The sequence below is a fragment of the Silurus aristotelis genome (assembly GCF_946808225.1).
Source record: "Silurus aristotelis genome assembly, chromosome: 2".
Taxonomy (NCBI): Eukaryota; Metazoa; Chordata; class Actinopteri; order Siluriformes; family Siluridae; genus Silurus; species Silurus aristotelis.
In genome coordinates this window covers 29,020,356-29,043,043 of record NC_139575.1, presented here as the reverse complement: position 1 = coordinate 29,043,043, position 22,688 = coordinate 29,020,356, and the positions used below count along the sequence as shown (strand labels likewise).

Here is a 22,688-nt window from a genome sequence, read left to right as displayed (position 1 = left end):
TGACCAGTAATTTAATCAGCTGACATTCGTGAAATGCCGCACACGACCTGTGAACAATAGTAAAAATGTTGATAAAAATAAGCCAATACAGGTTAGTGTTTTATCCTGACAAAATGCCCAGTCATCGGATTATGGTGAGTCATGTGAAGCAAAGGTTACCCATGGCATTTTGAGATCAACAACTAGGTTGTCTTATCCTTAATTTAATTGTCCTGCATCACTATATATGACCTATCCTTAATATAAATTCGGCTAAATTAGCTGACCATCTACTACATTCTTTTGTTTGACTATATGCCTTAGGGTCTTATTGCATGACTGCTCTAAGAGGAAATCCCAGTTTTTGCCTCATGGTAAAAAATTTATTTGATTAAAAAATGTATTGTGTAGTTTCTAACATTATAAAATTCACATTTTGCCTCACATTACCAGGGCTCTGTGTTGACAACACAAAATAGCTAATTAATATGAGATGAACTACAAAATATAAACAACCATATAAATGATGCAAAATACTAGATATGCTAAATTAAGGGCTATTTTAAGAAATTTCCAAATAACAAGGGTGGAAGCCATACTGTAGGATTAAACCAGATTTGTGTATATGGTTGCAAAGATCATTATTTATGCAGCAATAAAGTGGTAATACATTAGACTTCTATTAGATGTTTTTTTTCAAGGCAGTGTTCTTGATGCTGCAAAAAACTATTTTTCTGACATTTCTGACAATTCAGTATATTGAAACCTTGAAAGCATAATAGATAATTAACATAATCGCAAAAAAGGGGCCCAAAAAATCTGAGTCAACCTCTGAATCTCTGCAGATATGTGCCTAGCATAATATTAATGTGACTTTTGAAATTTGGTCACCAAATTTAAATATGACCTTCTAAGAATATTTAGGAAAAAAAATCCTGCAGTAATTTTTTTTGCACTTTGACTAAAATTGTACACAATTTTGTTCCAACAGAAAGTTAAAAATACATTTAGTACAGTGTACAATAAACTGTTAAAATTCTATTTTTGGCGAATTATTTTAACCTTGTGCAAAACATTGTGATTGATTTATGGAAATGAAATAGGAAGTAGGAGTCATGAGGGTGCATCAAATATAATGGAAGAACTAAGTTAAAATGATGTCATTGAATGATATCATGGTGTTGCAGATAGCATACTAGTGTGTGTGGGTCAGTCTGTTATTTATAGGCAAAGTCTCAAACTCTCTTTGTATATCTGATAAACATGTTGAAACTTCATTAGTTCCTGTCAGGTTTTAGAAGGCATCTCTTAACATGAGGGCTTTTGTGTGTTTATTTTAAATAAAGTATTTTCATTCTCGCTGTTTACATGAATAATTTCTCTGATCACAATTCATTTTCATATATATTTCATAACTATTTACTGTACACTGTTCCTGCTTAACAACTTTGTTAAAATGCACCAAACTACCAATAAATTACCAATATTGCCCTTTTTTGGAATTTACCGCTCTCGCTTCATTTTTATCATGACACAGGCCATAGTTCTTGATCTTTACCTTCATGTACATTTTCTTTATTTTGACTGCATGGAAAATTCATGCTATTCCAAAAGCAGGCTACTTCCTGTTTCATTTTTAAAATCCAGTTCTCTTTACATTTTTAGAGAACTGTTGCATTCAGTAGGTCTCCTTGTCAATATTTGATTTTATACAAAAAATATGAAGTAGATACTATTTAGACAAATCAGTTTTAATCTTTTTGTAAGCATCACGTGATTAGAATAACAGTAAAGTTGTGATGTATGTAACACATAATAGGATGAGACACTTTATGGATGAGTTATACTACTAATCTAACATTACCAAGAAAACCTCTTGCGCATACAGATATGAGGGAGAGATCTGCTCTGACAAATTTTAGCTTTCATTAGTTTTTTGCTAACTCCTATATCTATTTGCATATTGCAATATACAAATACTGTTAAGGTGTTAAATATAATCAAATGACAATATTTACATTACTGAGTGTTGATCACTATCTGGTCAAATAGGCGTTGTCCTATTATAACACGTCAGAAATTCCACATTGTCTGTTCTCTTAGTTAAACTGTTTTAGTAAATCTCTGCTGATATGCTAATGATACTAAAAACTTGGCAGCAACCTGAAAATTTCATGCGCATGATAGCTATATCTGAGCGTAGTCATGGTTATGAAAGATAAGTCTTCTTATAGAATTAAAGAAATCTAAAATTCAAAACTTAAAAAAATACTTCCATCCATCCATTACATATATTACATATTACATATAAACTGACAATTTAGATGGAAGCATTAGATAAGTATGAAAATATGTAAATATATATAGAAATAACTTTAATGGTCATTTAAAAGTTACATATTATTTTACCCTCCTATCTCTTACCATGTCAAAAAATCTTATTCTGTCCCATCTTTAACCTTTTTAAGTTACTAGACAGAGTTGTTCCTTTAGTTCTCAAAAATAGCCCTAATTAACTTTCTAATTTAAGACCAGTTTCTATTTTTTACTTGCTTTTTCTGTCCAGAGTGAAGTATGGTAGTATGAAGGTATTTTTCATTTGAGAGGCAAATATATGCTCTGTAAATACAGAGACTGCACTAGAATTACTAATGGTGTCGTCTTTTAGGTTTATTCTTGTACTATCAACATTCTTATTCTGTTGGACATTAAACTGAGATGCATAAATCGTGTCCTGCCTCTCATTTTCATCATATCATATATGATTTCCTCTTTAGCCAAACACATTTTCTTTCACGACAAATCTACAGCTAAGCTCATATCAAGTCATGCAATTATTTTTTTTAATAAACTTTTCAACATTCCCTGTATTTTAATCTTACTGAGGTCAAATAATACCTAAACCCAAACCCTTGCTCACAATTTCAGATCCACCAATACTGGCACAAATAGGTTTTAAGACCAGACTGAATGTAGGCTATATATTTTAGTGCCACCCTTCAGAACATTTGTGGCTGCTCATCCTTCTCCTGTGTCAAGACTCAGCTTAAGCTATGTTACCTTGAGTCTTAGGAATGAGTGAATAACAACAACAACAATAACAACAACAACAAAAATAATTAATTGTTACAAATTTTCAAAACAGAATTTTTGAGAGAAAAACGTTTCTTACCAAGACAAATGAGCCAACAAATAATAATTAAAAAATGTTTTTATTGTAGTTGTCTTAAGAATAACTCTAGTGTGATACTGAGTAAATATTATGTTTTAGTTTTAATCACAAGTTTTATTAATACAGTACAGCTGCAGTATTAATTTGTAGAGTTAATGTAATAGACCTGATGTAAGACCATGGCTCATTCTAGATTTACTCTGTGTGACTCATATTTAAAATAGCCTGGAACATGCCTTCAGAACAGGCCTGTGTATCAATCAACAGAGTCATGAACATGTCCAGCAACAGCCAAGCAGCAAAAATAGATTATCTCACAGGCTGCTAAAAAAGCAACATGTAATGGCCTAGAGTATCAGTCGCCACTGGCTTGCTCATCAGGGACAAACTTACTTATAAAGAACATATTCACTTTTAATCACCACATTATCTGTGTAAAGCTGCTTTGAGACAATGTTCATTGTTAAAAAGCGGTATACAAATAAAAATGAATTGAATTGAGTATCACCTTGAAAAATTCTTGTGTGTCCATAAGTGTCTGACTGTTTCTGGGGACCAGTAAATATTTATTTATGTAGCACTGACATAATATTTCCACGGTCATATAAGTATGTAACGTCTTGCTGTTTAATAATAACATAAGTGCTCAATAGCATCCTATATATGTATACAATAATCTAAGGAGGCAAAAACGTTGTTTTTTGTTGGGTGGAGAAAGTGGGTAGGCGTCAGGCTAATTACTCTTATCAAATAATTATTAGATTGTCTTAAATTGTCTTAGGCCGATAACCTGTTGTTTAATTGCCCCTAAGGGGAAAATGTTCTAATTTTTTTTTAGATCACCATGTGCATTAAAGGAATGTTGCACCTCCCACCACTAAAACACTTCCTTTTGTGTGTCGTATTAAAACTGTGACTCCCCCCTTGTCATAGACATCCCATACCACAGAGGCTTAAACTTCAATACTCTTGTGAACACCAACCCCAGCAGTGAATTAATAATGAGTATAATGACTACTCAGGACTGTCAATCTTTCAGCAGGCATGTAAGGAAGATCAAGGTAGCTAGCACCAATCTGTCCAAGGGGAAAGGAAAACAAGACACCATTCCTTCAAGCCGGTTGCCAGACGCCTTTGTTCCAGAAGAAAAAGTGAAGAAAACAGTGAGGAGCAAGATACTGGTCACACCTTGTGATTTCACAGTCGATAATCAAGTGAGTGAGGACTGTAAGATTAAGAATGGCATTGTGGAAAAAGACATGGCAAAAGACTGCAAGGAAAACAATCATCTGGTGAGCTGCATCAAAAAGGAAATCAAAATCCATCAGGCTGCCCCAGGAGAGCCAATAATCATCCCAGGCAATAATTCTCTCAACAGAAAACACCACTATGGTGGGAAGACAGTTGGACAGAAAAAAGAACAAAAAATGTGGTCATGTAGCAGCAGCTTAAATGCAGACGATAGTGGCCTAGAAGAAGATGCAGCTCAAAGTGACAGCGATCAAACTGAAGTGAAAAAGAACAAGCCTATTAACAGGCCAAAGGTACATTACATTTTTGTCAATTTACCATTTTTTCCACATGAGTCTAGTTGTGTAACTAGAGAAAAATGCTGCCAATATTATTAAGTACTTGTTTAATAAAAAGATAGTGAATGACATTAATTTTTATCATTGTGGTTTATTTTAGACCAATATCATTGTCAACTGTATGTACATTGCATTTCCCTTTTTACATTTGACATTCAAAAGTATAACACATGGTTGTAGTCAATTAAGTTAAGTGTCACTTAGCCATACTGGAAAATGCATCTCTAATTTCATGTTACATATTCCCTTATGCGCATCAGTAGTTGGAAAGCTATACTGTCATTTAAATGAAATAGTTAAAAAGAATAGTGTTGTTATGGCCAAGAATACTTTGTAGCAGTGTTTATAAGGATGGGGCTCTGTTTCTGGGACTCTTCAAATGTAATCCTGTGGGAACTAAGTTATATAGCTAATTCATAAGTTGCAATTTTTGTGGCCAAATAATAAACATGTCTGCTGTGACAAAGAAATGCAACATGAGCTATGACATTGAAACTTTACATACATGGTGGAATTTTCCAACGTTATTTGGTCCTAAATTAAGCTTACATTATTATTTTATAAAGTACCACATTTATAGCAAATGCAATAAAGACAGTATTATTGTTTTAAAAACAGTACAGTTTTAAAAACATATTTTTGTGGATATAGAGTATTTATGGTACCCTACTTCAACATGAATAAGCAATTTCACTCAGAGAGTAAAATAGTGAATGTGCTAGAAATATTTTTTTAAAAAGAAAATAAAAATGATGTAGGTGGCCTCACTGACCTGCCAAAGAAATGTACAACAATATGAAATTTGTGAAAACTGAGATTGAATAACTTTGTGTATACACACTGTTAACCTGAACTGTCTTATTAGTTCATCAAAATGTTTACATGTCATGATAAGTATTGTAATTCTATACATTTCAGATTAAGGTGACCACAATTGGGGACCTGAGGAACAAGTGGCAAAAATTTGCAGAAGACCATGTGGAGGCTCAAAAACTCAACCCTTTCAGTGAGGACTTTGATTATAATCATGCCATGGTGGTGAGACTCCATAAGGGAGAATTGGGATACGGACACCCTAAAGAGGGCTCCAAAACAGCCGAGCGAGCGGAACGTGCCAAGAAACATATCTACCGGGAAATGGATGAGATGTGCCATATAATCCGCATTATGGGACAGAAGAACAAGAATGGGCATATTTGTGTCACTTTTGGTCGACTCTTTAACCACTATGCCAAGATCTCTGATAAGGTAGTGGGAATTTTGCTTCGTTGCCGAAAACATAAGATGGTGGACTTTGAGGGTGAGATGCTATGGCAGGGACAGGATGATAATGTTCAAATAAGACTGCTGGTGTAAATGAATATGGAATGCTTAAATGGTCAGGTTTTGTTTATGTATGTTTGTATGTATGTATGCATGTATGTATGTATGTATGTATGTATGTATGTATGTATGTATGTATGCATTCATTTATAAATTTATTAATTGTTTTTTTAATCTATTTATCAATTTGTTGGTGTGTTTGTTTGTTTGTTTTTATGAACCATATAACTATTCACTGAAACTTAAACAATTTGAAAATTGAAGGTAAAGAAAACTAAAAATGACAGCACTGCCAGCATGGTCTGGGAATTCTATTTAGACATTTGTTCAACCTAATAATCACTCACGAGATGTTTGACTATTGATAATGGGTTTATTATTTGTTTCTGCCCTTAATATTTTTTTTATTTAGTTGGTCCTGTTCTGCACCAGTTTTACTTAAAAAAAATGTTTTCATTAAATATGAACAAAAAACAAACAAATTCAGTCCTTGAACATCTGACATCAGTTAAGTTTATAAGTGCCCTCCACTATAGAGGTGCAAAGAATGTGTCATTGTGCAATTACTATTTTATTTTTATATTATTTTTATTGTATTTACTTTTATTTTATTACTATGTACATGACAACAATTTAAAATAATTTAGAGAATTTTCTATGTTTACTATGGAAAAAAATAAATTTTTTGTAAATGCATTTACAACTATTGCTGATCACTTCATGATGGCGCTATTTCTTGATTCTGTAAGCTTCATATGTGATTACTCACTCATATCCACAAACTTGGTCTGTGGCTTACTCTTCTATGTATCTTTTAAGAACATACTACAGTTTATTTCTGAATAATGGACATCATATTCAGTTCAATAGTGTGTATTGCTATTTAAAGGGCCTCAATGGATCTAACTGTTGTCCAGCACATACCATCGATGCAGATTGAGATCTGAGAAATTTGAAGGCCAAGCCAACACCTGGTCCTCTGTCATGTTTCTCAAACTATTGCTGGAAGTTTTCCTAGTGGGACATTGTCCATTATCCTGCTGAAGGCCACTGCCATAAGGGAATACTGCTGCAATGGCACTAGTCACTAGTCACAAATACCGTCATAGTGCATTCCTTTTAAAGGTACATACACACCCAGTCTTGATACTCACATGAACATTGCAAGTTCTTTTGGCAGTGCACAGTGCTTGAAAACAGAATGGACAGTCAGCATGGGCACTCTGCCTAGTCTGCGGCTACACAGCCCTTTATGCAGCAATCTGCATTTTACTATGTGTTCTATAGCCAACATTAACCTTTCAAGTAATTAATGCTACAGTAGTTCTTCACAGAAATTGGGCTGGCCACCATTTGCTCAGGACTCGATATTGGGCGATGGAAATGTCCTCAAGGATAGAAGTGCTGGGAGAGTATTTCCTTTGTCTCGGTTTTTATCTTTTGTTAACATGTTACATCCCACCCCTGTCCTGTCGTTAGTAGTTTCACTTTTGTCTCTTTTGTCCTAAACTACACATTTACTCTGTAATTAGTTTGTGTTTTAATACACCAGTGTTTCTATTGTTGGGTCACAAAGTAGTACTCTATGTTGAGTTTGCCTTACTCTTTGTGTTTCATATTTTTATTTGTACATTTTCTAGTTTTGGTTCTTTGTGAATCGCCTGACCCCACACCTGTATTATTATTAATATTTTTATTGTCCTCAATAAGATTTGTCTACCACATTCTTAATCTGCTTTTGCATCAGCCTCCTACTTCTAACATGACAGCCAATATTGAAAAAATTCTGGAAAGCTCCACAAATGTATTAAACTTTGTCTGAAGCTCCACTGTCTGTCTGCCATAGTTTTAAGTGTAGTTATAACAGTGGCAAGCTGTCTGGCCCAGCAAGACTTTTTCTGCTGGCCTAATAAGAATCACTGACTTACATTTTAATATAATTTTTCTTCATTAATATGTACTAAATTATTCATAATAGTCTATTTACATCTAAATTCGTGGCATTTAGCAGATGCCCTTGTCCTCATTTCATAGCACTGTCTGTTTATGTTGGAGTTTCTATCAAATCCGATTTCAGTCATCACATCATGCATTGTCAGGGTCAAAGGGATCTGCCACGAGGCCTTCAGATTTAGCATTGTGGGTGCCTGTAGTGTAAAGTACATTATGTTTGAAGCTGTGGCTTTAACCAATACAATTTTGAGTTGGCCCTTATGCTAGTTCTTCCTGTCAAATTCAGAGATTAGAAGACTGCTATTTATCTAGCAGTCAGGATATACACCCAAAATGAAACAACTGCCAAGAATATTGCATGATTTTTAATAAGCAAAATAAATCAATAGTGCATTTGATATAGTTACAACAAAATAATTAAATAATAGCTAGTATTAATATTTTCTTACACCGCTAATCTCCCAACTACCTTTGATTGGATATTCAGAGAATGCACTAGTCAGAGCTAACAAACCGCAGATATACTTACAAGGTCATTTTCAAGAAGAAAAAGCTGGACATTGTGAGAAAAGGTCAGCTAAAACAGTTCAAAACAGTTGTTTAATAAACCATTTATACTTGTGTTTTCTATTCTGTAGAATTTGCAAAAAATACATACTTTACCATTTCAAATCTCGATGAAAACTTTCAGAATAAATGCACAGGTAATTTTATGAGGGTTATATTGATGCTTCTGCTAGAGATGATGTATGTTGTGCAGCTTTGGCTGCAGTGAAAGGAGACTTGTTGAATTGTTTTAACTTGGATACTTGCTTTAGGAATGGCATTTTTCTTGATAATACTGGATGCATGTTTGAGGCATGGTTCTGCTGCAGAATAAATCTGTGGCCAATCAGATCCCTCCCTCTAATTTTTCTGCATCTCTTAACTTTGCTTTGTTAGAGTGCATATTTGAGTCGCTTAGCCTTGTTTCCATGTCAGAGGTATAATTTTTTGGCCGCATTTCTTTAATGAAGACCACCTTTGGCCAGACATTTTCAGACAGTAGACGGGTGTACCTGGGTCCCGCTGGTTTCTGTTCTTTGCTGATGGCACTGCTGGACATTTTACAATGTCACAGAGAAGTAAACATGATATGTCTTTCATCTGCTGCATAAAAAGTTTCCTTGGCTGAACACTGCATCTACGATCCACACATTGCCCATTTTTTGCGCTTTTTCAAAATATCTTAAACAGCACATCTAGAAACCCCGGTCTGCTTTTAAATCTTTGCCTGGGAGAGACTGTAGGGTGCCCACCCAATGGCCCAATGACGAAATCCACTGGTGTGGGTGAAGGTATGCTGTGTGTTAATCTTTCTCGTGCGGCTGTAAAAGATTACTCAAATCGATTGCACTTTGTTACATGGGTCCAATTTTAACCTCTAATCTGACTCCGATTTATAATAAAGATTTAACTTAAATATCTCTTATTCAAGCTGATCACCTTATTTGTTGTGCCTCTTCTTTAATTTTAATAGATTATTCTAAGCATTCTGTCTTTTTAATGCATCATTCATTATGCTCCTGGAGTCGCTTAGCCTTGTGCTCGGCTAACAATACCTGCTCACGGAGACACATTGGCCAGTCCGAGGATATAACGGTAAACTAATATTCTTTAAGTAGGCCACCGAATGCTTGCTCATTCGTAAAGAATAATGTATTTAGCCACTTAGTTATAACTTGCTAAGTCAGTGATAGTCAGAAATCAAAAGGTCCCAGACGTTGTGCTCTATGCTCCATCCGTTCATGAGCCTTCAGTTTGTACTATCCTAGTCATAGATTAGCGGTAACACCAGACTACATAATCAACTAAATTTAAATGATTTCAGGAGTTAATCAAGAATTTTACATTTATTTGCCAGGCAATAATCACTAAACAAATGTCACATCTAAAACAAATAATAGAAGAAAGTTACATAACATGATCAGCATAAAACCAAATATTTTAGCAATGCATTTAACTAAAGAATTTTAAAGAGTTACTGTAACTGGCAATAGAGACACACAGAGACTGTGTGGGAAGTTCCAAATTTCCTTAAATACCCAAACCATTGTAAACACTTGCAAATTCAAAGTGATAAGTGGCTTTGCAAACCCTTTCTTGGGACAGGATGTGACCTAAAAACCCAAATGTCACCTAGACCACCTGGTAAGGATATTCTCTGGGGCAACCCTTATGTCAGTAGGACAGAATTTCCCCAAACCTGAGGTCTGTTCTACTGATATGGGACTAAGATCATATTTCCAATCACACTGAGACCTTTAAAATGATACCAAACATGTGAAGGTAAAATGTATACATTCCTGAAATGTAATTATTACATTATTCAAGTAAAGTAGCTTGAATTCCAGGACCTTCTAAGTCACCTTTCCATGACCCAGCCATCTCCCCAGGAGGGAAAGAGGGGGCTCAATGATAGGTGACTGGGCAGCTGAACAGATGGCTTTTTTCTCCTCAGATCAAAGAGATCCTCTCCTCAGATTAGAAGGTTTATTGTTTTGTTGCATGGTAGTTCTTGGGGTCTGGCCTCATGAAGTTGCATGACAGTTCTCGGGGTCTGGGATCATGAACAGATCTGACCATTCTTACAAGACCTTGCTGATGTAGTACCTTGTGTCTTGTTGCTGTGTTCAGCCTTCTGATTTTTTGATAGTCAAATTAGATGTGTCGTCTTTAAAGAAAAACATCACTTGTTTATGATCACTTTAATAATTAAAAACGTTAAACCACACAAATATAGTTTGTAAATTAGAGTGAACTTCTTTATTCTCCATAATGCTTTTTAATATAGTAACAACTCACCAAATACATAAAATAAATAATAGGAAATTTCTACACATAAAATAAACTAATCACAGCATCATGAGTTGACACCCCCAGTCCATCAGGCTCAGGTATAAAATCTTTTATAAAAAAAACAAAAAAACTAAAACAAAAAAAGGAACAAAACCTTTGCTTTATAACAGGGAAATGCAAACTCATATGCAAAGCACCAGTGTGGGTGCAGGTTTTCATTCCAGTCAAATGTCCTACTTAATTACTTATCTGAGTTTAAGATTACTTAACTCTGTATTAGAAAAAAATATAATGATAAAATAAAAACATTTAAAAAACTATTGTAAAAACTATTGTAGAGAAAATGATCAAATATTTATTTAGGCATTATAGTCAGGATAATATAAAGAATGATTCTTTCTTGGGATTTAAGGCTGTTTGCTAACCCTGGTTTCTAAACACATTTTTAACCATTTTCGAATGTGGATAAGTTTACAATCCATAGACACATTCTTACATTATTTTCTACGTCAAATAAATGCATCACAATAAAGTATATGCAATTACCTTGACCTGTGAAAAAAATGAGGATAGATAAAATTATTTGATAAAAATCTGAAATTATTAAGTTAAAATGTAAAAAAAATTTGATAGTAATTTTAGTTGGTTAGTAATAATTTAATATGTTAAATACATATTCATTTTCATTTTCATACAAAAGCAGTTACAATATTGAATCTTAATCTCAGCTGACATGGATTTTCTTTTTAATATACAGTGAGGAAAATAAGTATTTGAACACCCTGCTATTTTGCAAGTTCTCCCACTTAGAAATCATGGAGTGGTCTGAAATTGTCATCGTAGGTGCATGTCCACTGTGAGAGACATAATCTAAAAAAAAAAAATCCAGAAATCACAATGTATGATTTTTAAACTATTTATTTGTATGATACAGCTGCAAATAAGTATTTGAACACCTGAGAAAGTCAATGTTAATATTTGGTACAGTAGCATTTGTTTGAGGTCAAACGTTTCCTGTAGTTTTTCACCAGGTTTGCACACACTGCAGGAGGGATTTTGGCCCACTCCTCCACACAGATCTTCTCTAGATCAGTCAGGTTTCTGGCCTGTCGCTGAGAAACCACGGAGTTTGAGCTCCCCCCAAAGATTCTCTATTGGGTTTCGGTCTGGAGACTGGCTAGGCCACGCCAGAACCTTGATATGCTTCTTACAGAGCCACTCCTTGGTTATCCTGGCTGTGTGCTTCGGGTCATTGTCACGTTGGAAGACCCAGCCTTGACCCATCTTCAATACTCTAACTGAGGGAAGGAGCTTGTTCCCCAAAATCTCGCAATACATGGCCCCGGTCATCCTCTCCTTAATACAGTGCAGTCGCCCTGTCCCATGTGCAGAAAAACACCCCCAAAGCATGATGCTACCACCCCCATGCTTCACAGTAGGGATGGTGTTCTTGGGATGGTACTCATCATTCTTCTTCCTCCAAACACGTTTAGTGAAATTATGACCCAAAAGTTCTATTTTGGTCGCATCTGACCACATGACTTTCTCCCATGACTCCTCTAGATCATCCAAATGGTCATTGGCAAACTTAAGACGTGCCTGGACATATGCTGGTTTAAGCAGGGGAACCTTCCATGCCATGCATGATTTTAAACCATGACGTCTTAGTGTATTACCAACAGTAACCTTGGAAACGGTGGTCCCAGCTCTTTTCAGGTCATTGACCAGCTCCTACCGTGTAGTTCTGGGTTGATTTCTCACCTTCCTTAGGATCATTGAGACCCCACGAGGTGATATCTTGCATGGAGCCCCAGTCCGAGGCAGATTGACAGTCATGTTTAGCTTCTTCCATTTCCTAATGATTGCTCCAACAGTGGACCTTTTTTCACCGAGCTGCTTGGCAATTTCCCCGTAGCCCTTTCCAGCCTTGTGGAGGTGTACAATTTTGTCTCTAGTGTCTTTGGACAGCTCTTTGGTCTTGGCCATGTTAGTAGTTGGATTCTTACTGATTGTATGGGGTGTACAGGTGTCTTTATGCAGCTAACGACCTCAAACAGGTGCATCTAATTTAGGATAATAAATGTAGTGGAGGTGGACATTTTAAAGGCAGACTAACAGGTCTTTGAGGGTCAGAATTCTAGCTGATAGACAGGTGTTCAAATACTTATTTGCAGCTGTATCATACAAAGAAATAGTTTAAAAATCATATATTGTGATTTCTGGATTTTTTTTTTTAGATTATGTCTCTCACAGTGGAAATGCACCTACGATGACAATTTCAGACCCTCCATGATTTCTAAGTGGGGGAACTTGCAAAATAGAAGGGTGTTCAAATACTTATTTTCCTCACTGTATATATATACTTGCTCCAAGTAACTGACAAATATACATACTTCTAAAGTGAGACAACAAATACAACCCTAATTTTAAAAAAAAGTTGGAAAAATGACCAAAAATAATAATAATAAAATTAACAGATTGCAGTTTTTGCACATCTAAAAAAAAAAAAAAAAAAAAAAAAACATTTTATTAAAATAACTGGACAAATTTTCTCTCCCGAAATTGATCTCTTCAGTTCGCAGATGTGTAAAGACAGAGGGGATGGTTCACAGTGGTAATCATTGCCCTGTCCCTTTTTGAGATGAGTTGTGATCATTAAATTCAAAATATTTTCCCGTTAAAATGTATATTTCTTCTATTTATTCATTTGAAATGTTATGATATGCTATGTTGTATTGTGAATAAAATATTGTGATTGAGACTGGCAAATCATTGCATTGCATTCTGCATTGGAGTTGTATGCAAATATTTCTGAATATAAGCATTAGCTAACATTCATACCAGATTAAATTTTGTAATTATGGTGAACTAATATTATCCTCTTTGCAAAACCTATTTATATAACTCAAAATGGCTGTTCATTTTTATTTAGTGAATTGAACACATTCACAGGTTTACTGTGGCTATTGATTCCCAAACAAACAAATTTAAGACAAATCTATTGTAATTATAATTAATCTATGGACACTGGCTGACTTACAGTATAGGAAAAATCCACTAAAGGTCCACACACACAAACACACACACACACACACACACACACACACACACACACACACACACATATATATATATATATATATATATATATATATATACTGTATATAGTACGAGTGAAAGGTTTGGAGATACCTTCTCCTTTAGTGTTTGTACATTAGTAATGAAGACATCCAAACAATGGAAGAACATATATGGAATTATGTAGTAAACAAAATCCCAGAATATGTTTTATATTTTGGATTCTTCAAAGTAGCCACCTTTTGCTTTGATGACAGCTATGCACACTCTTGTCTTTGTCTCAGTCAGCCTCATGAGGTAGTCACCTGAAAAGGTTTTTCAACAATCTTAAGGAGTTCCCAGAGGTGTTGAGTGCTTTTTGGTTGCATTTCCTTCACTCTCCGATCCAACTCATCCCAAACTATTTGAACTGAATTTAGATTGTGATGGCCAGGTCATCTGATGCAGCACTCCAGCACTCTTCTTCTTGAACAAATAGCTCTTAGATAACCTAGAGGTGTATTTGGGGTCATTGTCCTTTTGGAAAACTAATTATTGGCCCACTAAGGGCAAAATTAAATAGCATGTCACTGCAAAATGCTATAGTATGCATTGTTTTAGTATGCCATCAATTTGGGCTAAATCACCAACAATGTCACCGGCAAAGCATCACCACACCATCAAACCTCTTAATTCGTGGTTCCCACTGTGAAGCATGAGGGTTTATTCTTCACAGTGGGAACTACGAATTAAGTAATTCTCCCTGTGCACGTTTGACATGGCAGTTCTAGTGTTTCTTAGTCCAAGCAAGTCTCTTCTGCTTGTTGTTCATCTGAAGTAATGGTTTCCTTGCCGCAATTTGACCATGAAGTTCTGACACATGCAGTGTATTTTGAAATATGTCTTCCACTTGAAATTAAAGAAGCATTTATTTTAATATAAGGTTTTCTGTGGCTGGTCATTTTAATAAACCTATGAAACCAGAGGTACTCTTGGTTTCATGAGAGCTAAGCGTTTGCACTTAATTTGATACATTTAAAGTTCTGTCTTTTTATTTAACAGAGTGTTTCTTGCCATAATATGGATTTGTACAGTAGTTGTAATACAACTAATGGTGTAAATTAACTGTTGGCAAGGAACACCTGTGAATTGAAAACCATTTTAGGTGATTACCTTGTGAATCTGACGTGAGAATGCCATGAGTTTGCCAAGCTGGTATCAAAGCCAAATGTAAATATTTTGGATAATCTAAAACGTAAAACAAAATCTGGTTTGTTTAACACCTTGTGTACTGCATAGTTTTATATGTGTACTTTCATACAGTAGTTTGGATGTCTACAGAATTAATGTACAATGTAAACAAAAAAAAAAGCAAAACCACTAAGAAAGTAGGTGTGTCCAAACTTTTATCTGGTACTGTATATATAGACACATACATATATACTTCTTATTGCTTAACATGAAATTATTATTACTCTAAAAAGGAACTAGCATCTTAATGTAACTTTTAATGTAATGGTTTAATTACTCCCATAATGAATGTAATACTAAGACAGTAATTTCTTATATATTGAACATTTTCTTTTTGCTTGTCCAGCTTTAGAATTCTATTTTAACACTGTGAATAATTACCATTGTAAATAATAAATAAACAAACAAATAAATAAATAAATAAATAAATAAATAAATAAATAAATAAATAAATAAATAAATAAATAAATTTAGTGCAATGCAATATAATATTCAATGTTTAATTTATATAACTCAGCTGCTACATATTCAGCTAGTACTGAGATTTGTCTTTTGAAACCACTTACTCTAGATTCTGGTTAGCCAGAGAGCCTTTTATGCCTATGCTACCATATAATGCTACAACATTGCTAATGAAATTCAGCATTTTCAACAGGTTTAAAATAATAATTATAATATCATTAATAATAATATTGATCGGCCCACTCACACCTGACAAGAGGTTATGAAAGAAACCTATATAAAGTGCATATCTAGACCATCACCCAAAGCACTGACAGATATTTATTAAAATTCGTTTCATGAACACCTTTTCCTGGTATTCTGGTGCTAATTTCTTAGTTCTTACACATTAACAAAGAAAACAATCATTAATGTTTCTATATTATTTGCTTGTGAAAAAGTCATAGCAACCAAACATTCCATATGTGGAATTGTTGGTCAAAATAAAACTAATGGTCAAAAATTAAAGTCTCCCTTTTAAATCCTGTATATGCCTGATAAATGAGTTAGCCTCTGTTTTGTGAGCAATGGCAAGAGTTTTCTCATGAAAGGAAAAAAGTGTATAAGTGAGCCAAAATAACAAACACAAGAAAACTTATGTCTAATCAACCATTTTTTGTGATAAGAATTTCTGCAACATATGTTAGCAACCAAGTGGTGTTATCATTTTCTAGCACTTTTTCACACAATTTGACATTATACAAAATGATGTATTGCTGTGTTTAACACAAAAAAGTTAGAATTTTAATAACCAAAAAGAATCAAAGACAAATTACGCATATGCTGCCCAAAAAAGACATGCTCATGTTCTGAAAAAATACATAGAGGTCTCTGATGAAATGCAGATAAAGTAAATCCAATTAAAAAATGGTGAATTATAAACTCATTGTCAGTCAGTCCTTAGGTCATGTTTTAGGTGCAATTAAAATGGAACACATCTTCGTATGATTAATTTCTGAAAATTGAAGTATTCTGGTAGGCCCCAGATGTCTGCTACAGTCATGCACAAGCAGCACTCTAAGGTCAAGGGCCTTAAGAGCCCTTACAGAAAAAAATAAAATAAAATCTTTGTTCTTTGTCTTATGAGCGTTCACAGCATGGTCCAACTGTGCTCTCCAGTGAGAGCTGTGATGAGTGGCGAATGAGTGGTGCCATAGTAGGATCAACCATAGAGGAGGTTGGGAAAAGCTTGTACCAGCCAATCACCATGCTTGTCAAATCCAATTCCTCCAATAATATACGGGCCACACCCATGAAGCACTTACGATCCATTCGGCCATAATTTCCCCAGACAATGACCTGTGAAGCACAATAATGTTTATGTTGAGTGTTTTCACATATGTACAGTCTCTCCAGAAAATATTCACCACCATAATTTAATTCACTTTTGGTACACTGCAACATCAGATTTTATATATTACAAAGGGATTTTGCCCAAATGTAAGAGACTTTCTAAATATATAACAATTAAATGATTATGTTGAAATATAACATATAAAAAATAAAAAAATTTTACTGTGTAATTGAAAATTCTGTAATGTTGTTAGGACATTAAGACTTTTGATGCAATCTTTTATTGTTCTTTAAGCTTTGTGATTCTTAAGCTTCTTTGCCAGCCACCCTAAAATAACTACTTAAGTATCCAAGGCAGGATGCCTTTTCTTTCTTTCCTTTATAACCAGTGCCACCTGTAAGTAGAACCAGCACCACAGCACTATGCAATGTTTTAAACGATATCTTTTATAATTATAAAATGTTTACATACATCTGTTATTATGTATGGTTTTGTAAGGTAAAAACAACAAATCAACATAAGTAATGTCAAACCTTTTCCCATTTTTTATTGTAATCTAGCAACCAACACAAAGCTTTAATATTTAGCTCATTGTTTTCTATTATGTAGCTTTATGTTGTTTAATGTAGAACCAGGGTTCTGGAGGGTTCATTTTGCTGTGTACTGCGTCAGCTATATATGGTTAAAATTACAATAAAAGCTTCTTGACTTGACCAACAGATTTCTATTTTATTTGCAAAAAATGCTCCAGGTTTATCATATTGCAATGGGGATATACTCTTCTAGTCATTTCACAAGTTTTTAATAGAATTTAAATCTGGGCTCTGACTGGACAATTCCAAAAAATTGTCATCTTCTTCTGAAGTTTTTAATAGAATTTATATCTGGGCTCTGACTGGAAAATTAAAAAAAATTGTCATCTTCTTCTGAAGCTAATCATTTGTTGACTAAATACCTGCTTTTGGTTGCTGACAAGCTTGTCATCTAGTGAGCTATAAAACAGGAGTTTGCTGGTTTTGTGCAAAAAATAGAGAACCTTTGAACAATTTCCTGTTCTTGGAAATATCATTATGGTACCCTATTTTCTCCACTTGTTAATGATAGACTTCATGGTGATTCATAGAATATATATATATATATATATATATATATATATATATATATATATATATATATATATATATATATATATATATATATATATATATATAGAAACAGCACACACATATATATATATATATATATATATATATATATATATATATATATATATATATATATATATATATATATATGTGCTGTTTATTGACTTCAGCTCAGCATTCAACACAATCATCCCTCAGCACCTGATTCTGAAGCTGAGCCTATTGGGCCTGAACACCTTCCTCTGCAACTGGATCCTGGACTTCCTGTCTGCATCTCCAGCACCACCACACTGAGCATTGGGGCCCCTCAGGGCTGTGTGCTCAGCCTACTGTTCACTCTGCTGACTCACGACTGTGTAGCAATGCACATCTCGAACCACAATGTCAAGTTCGCCGATGACACAACCGTGGTGGGTCTCATTAGCAAGAATGACAAGTCAGCATACAAAGAGGAGGTGCACCATTTAACAGCCTGGTGTGGAGCCAACAACCTTTCTCTGAACATTGATAAAACCAAAGAGATGGTTGTGAACTTCAGGAGAGCACAGAGTAGCCATTCTCCACTGATCATCGATGGATCCTCAGTGGATATCATCAAGAGCACCAAATTCCTTGGTGTTCATTTGGCAGATAACCTCACCTGGTCACTCAACACCAGCTCCATCAGCAAGAAAGCCCAGCAGCATCTCTACTTCCTGAGAAGTATGAGGAAAGCTGATCTCTCTCTTCCCCGATCCTTACTATGTTCTACCGAGGGACCATTGAGAGCATCCTGAGCAGCTGCACCACTGCCTGGTTTGGGAACTGCACCGTCTCGGATTGCAAGTCCCTACAGAGGATAGTGAGGACAGCTGAGAAGATCATCAGAGTCTCTCTCCCCTCCATCATGGACATTTACAGCGCACACTGCAGCCGCAAAACCAAAATCATTGTGGACGACACCACACACCAGTCACACGCACTCTTCACCCTCCTGCCATCAGGAAAACGGTTCTGAAGCATTCGGGCCGTCACATCCAGACTGTGTAAAAGCTTTTTTCCGCAAGCCATCAGGCTTCTCAATACACAGAACTGAACTAATACACACACACACACACACACAAACACACACACACACACACACACACACACACACACACACACACACACACACACACACACACACACACATTTAACTGTGTGTTACTGAAACTGTACAACCTGAACTTAACACACACTCATTACTCATTTCAATCCATTCCACCACCATTTATTAATTATTTATACTTAACCATATTACACTGTTTACATGCTGGTTTTTGCACCTTTCGACTGCTGCTACTGCTGTTTTTGCACTACATAGTGTTTGTTTACATATACTCTTGGTTATAGTCTTTATAGTTCCCTTTGCACAGTACTGTATATTCAAAGTATACAAGTGAAGTCAAGAGGCTTTTTTTCAATAATAAATAGTTAAATTATATACGGTGAAAAATATTATACGGAAAATACGGTGTGTGTATATATATATATATATATATATATATATATATATATATATATATATATATATATATATATATATATATACACACACACCGTATTTTTCGTATAATATTTTTCACCGTATATAATTTTCCCGGATTTGCAAACTTCAAGCCAAAAAACTGAGCGACATAGCATTAGACCAATGAAATTTCCAAACGGAAACGAAAAAAACGCACCTCACCTCACGCACACACCTCACCATTCCAGCACGACGATGACAAAAGATAAACTCCCCAGAGAAATACAGTGGTACCTTGACCTACGAGTTTAATTCGTTCCATGGACGAGCTCGTATCTCAATTTGCTCGCACATCCAATCAGTTTTCCATATTGAAAATACTTAAGATGGCATTAATTCGTTCCAACCCTCAAAATGACACTGCGTTTTTATGTTTCATGTTATTCAATTGAAAAATACATTTCTAAATAACAAATCTTGTATAAAAACATAATAGAAAGAGTATGTAAAAATATAATAAGGTTTTATTCAGTGTATTTTCCTTGGAGATGAGACGACTAACTAAAATGCCGGTGGGGTGTGTGTGTGTGTGTGTGTGTGTGTGTGTGTGTGTGGAGGGGGGGTAGAGGCGATAAGCGGCGGCGGAGGGAAAACTCGATTTTTACTATCACGCCTGTACACTACATATCCCTAAACTTTAACATTTTAACTTTTTCTTCTTTGCTTATCTTAATTTTCGTCACAATCTTCGATTTCTGTCTTCGCCTTCGCCATCTAGCAGCGGCATCTCGAGCTTGTACCTCAATTTTTTGCTCACGTAACAAAGCAAAAAAATCAACCGAGTGACCGCTCGTACCTCGGAAAACTCGTACTTTAATGCACTCGTAGGTCAAGGTACCACTGTAGTTGTGAAAGGAAGGAGGCTTTCTATGACTTACTTGGTAGGCTACTGTTTAGATACAAGCCTTTGTAGGGCGTTGAGTCTGGGTGAAGGGAGAGCTCACTAAAACTCCAGTTTCAACACAAATTATATAAGCACAGACAGGTTTCCAAAACTCGTGCTTTTTTATTTTTCTTGGCAACAGTGTTATGGGTTATTTCTAAATTTCTAAGAAACTTAGAAATAAGCATCAGAAAATAAAAAGGACATAATCCTCAGTCTCCATCTTGTGAACAGGGCTGTCATGATCTTATGCTAGCTGTAAAGTAAAGCTGTAAATTTTCTTAAACAAATATACAAAAAATAAGCAGAGAAAGCGACATACAAAACGAAATTTGCCATGGTTCAATAAGGTTATTTGGGATATGATGAAAAAACGAGATGTGGCGCTGAAAACATTTCTAAAATCAGGACTAACATTGGATCGATTTTCTTTTACAAATCTAAGAAATAAAGTTACAGCCGAGCTTAGAAAGGCCAAAGCCAGTTTTTTCCTTGAAATCATTAAAAATGCACAAGGCAATAGTAGAATAATATGGAAAACTATTGATAAATTGATTGGAAATGAAAAGTCAAAATGTGAGAATATTTGTCTCAATATTAATGGAAAAATTATTGATGATTTTTTTGCAATAGCAAAAAATTTTTAAGAATATATTTTAGACATTGTTCAAAATTCTGTTCAGAATTTTCAAATTGTTCATCCCCCTCTCATAATCAATGACAAATCTGATTTTAATCTTAGCTCAATAACTAAAACTAAAGTTGAAAAAATAATCACGGTGCTAAATAGCAGCAAAGCAAAAGATATTTATGGACTTGATACTTCTTTTCTAAAACAATATAAGGACATCCTCTCTGATCCGTTGACAACAATGATCAATCAATCGATTAGTGAGGGTATTTTTCCAGCAGCTCTAAAATCTGCGATTGTTACCCCTATATTTAAGTCTGGAAATAAACAAGACATGAACAATTACCGTCCAATAAGCATTCTCCCAGCTGTGTCAAAAGTACTCAAAAAAAAGACGGTGGCGGAGCAACTTACCATCCACTTGAATCACAAGCTCTCTTAAATCCAATGCAATTTGGCTTCAGGCGTAAATACTCTACAGACTTTGCATGTTGCTACCTCTTGGAAACTATCAGGGCATATGTGGATCAGGGAAGAGTGGTGGGAGCGGACTTCCTTGATCTGCGTACAGCTTTTGATACTGTTAATCACCAGATACTCTATAATAAATTAAATCAATATAGTCTCTCTGAGCACACCCAAAACTGGATAAGATCTTATTTGAGTGACCGACATCAGTGTGTACAAGTAAATAACATCAAATCTGCGTTTAGAGCGACCTCGATTGGAGTGCCGCAGGGGTCTATAGACAGGTGCGGCTTATTTATGTTAAAAATAAAAATATTTGTAAAATTCAGTGTATATATAAGGGTGCGCTTTATAGTCCGGAAATTACGGTATATATATATATATATATATATATATATATATATATATATATATATATATATATATATATATATATATATATATATATATATATATATATATACAGTGAGGAAAATAAGTATTTGAACACCCTGCTATATTTTGCAAGTTCTCCCACTTAGAAATCATGGAGGGGTCTGAAATTTTCATCGTAGGTGCATGTCCACTGTGAGAGACATAATCTAAAAATAAAATTTCATAAATCACAATATATGATTTTTAAACTATTTATTTGTATGATACAGCTGCAAATAAGTATTTGAAAACCTGTCTATCAGCTAGAATTCTAAACCTCAAAGACCTGTTAGACTGCCTTTAAAATGTCCACCTACACTACATTTATTATCCAAAATTAGATGCACCTGTTTGAGGTCGTTAGCTGCATAAAGACACCTGTCCACCCCATACAATCAGTAAGAATCCAACTACTAACATGGCCAAGACCAAAGAGCTGTCCAAAGACACTAGAGACAAAATTGTACACCTCCACAAGGCTGGGTGAAAAAAGGTCCACTGTTGGAGCAATCATTAGAAAATGGAAGAAGCTAAACATGACTGTCAATTTCCCTCGGACTGGGCCTCCATGCAAGATCTCACCTCGTGGGGTCTCAATGATCCTAATGAAGGTGAGAAATCAGCCCAGAACTACACGGGAGGAG

At 34.9% G+C, this 22,688-nt stretch overlaps 2 protein-coding genes and 2 long non-coding RNA genes across 4 annotated transcripts in view; 2 read left to right on the top strand and 2 right to left on the bottom strand.

The window, feature by feature from the left end:
- Positions 1-4,067: 4,067 nt before the first annotated feature.
- On the top strand, positions 4,068-6,358 carry abraa (actin binding Rho activating protein a). Its single transcript, XM_083561437.1, has 2 exons — positions 4,068-4,695; positions 5,659-6,358. Exons 1-2 carry the CDS (start codon positions 4,153-4,155, stop codon positions 6,094-6,096), a joined length of 981 nt encoding a protein of 326 aa, XP_083417563.1. The 5' UTR covers positions 4,068-4,152; the 3' UTR covers positions 6,097-6,358.
- Positions 6,359-7,425: 1,067 nt separating this feature from the next.
- On the top strand, positions 7,426-8,911 carry LOC310737217. The gene is made up of 2 exons (XR_014536783.1): positions 7,426-8,157; positions 8,240-8,911. It is a non-coding gene; the product is annotated as an uncharacterized lncRNA (long non-coding RNA).
- Positions 8,912-10,795: 1,884 nt separating this feature from the next.
- Positions 10,796-13,756, bottom strand: LOC310736790. Its single transcript, XR_014536671.1, has 2 exons — positions 13,205-13,756; positions 10,796-11,596 (listed from the first exon to the last, which is right to left on the bottom strand). It is a non-coding gene; the product is annotated as an uncharacterized lncRNA (long non-coding RNA).
- A 2,978-nt stretch (positions 13,757-16,734) lies between these two features.
- The window catches only part of rims4 (regulating synaptic membrane exocytosis 4), a 55,593-nt gene continuing 49,639 nt past the window's right edge, over positions 16,735-22,688 (bottom strand). The window contains exon 6 of the mRNA XM_083534440.1: positions 16,735-16,962. Within this exon, the coding sequence (XP_083390566.1) occupies positions 16,744-16,962 (219 nt within the window). The 3' untranslated portion in view covers positions 16,735-16,743. The remainder of the gene's footprint in view (positions 16,963-22,688) is intronic.

Coding starts and splice junctions, on each gene's coding strand:
- abraa (XM_083561437.1), top strand. CDS start 4,153: ATGAGTATAATGACTACTCAGGACTGTCAATCTTTCAGCAGGCATGTA. Junction 4,696..5,658: donor AGCCTATTAACAGGCCAAAG/GTACATTACATT, acceptor TATACATTTCAG/ATTAAGGTGACCACAATTGG.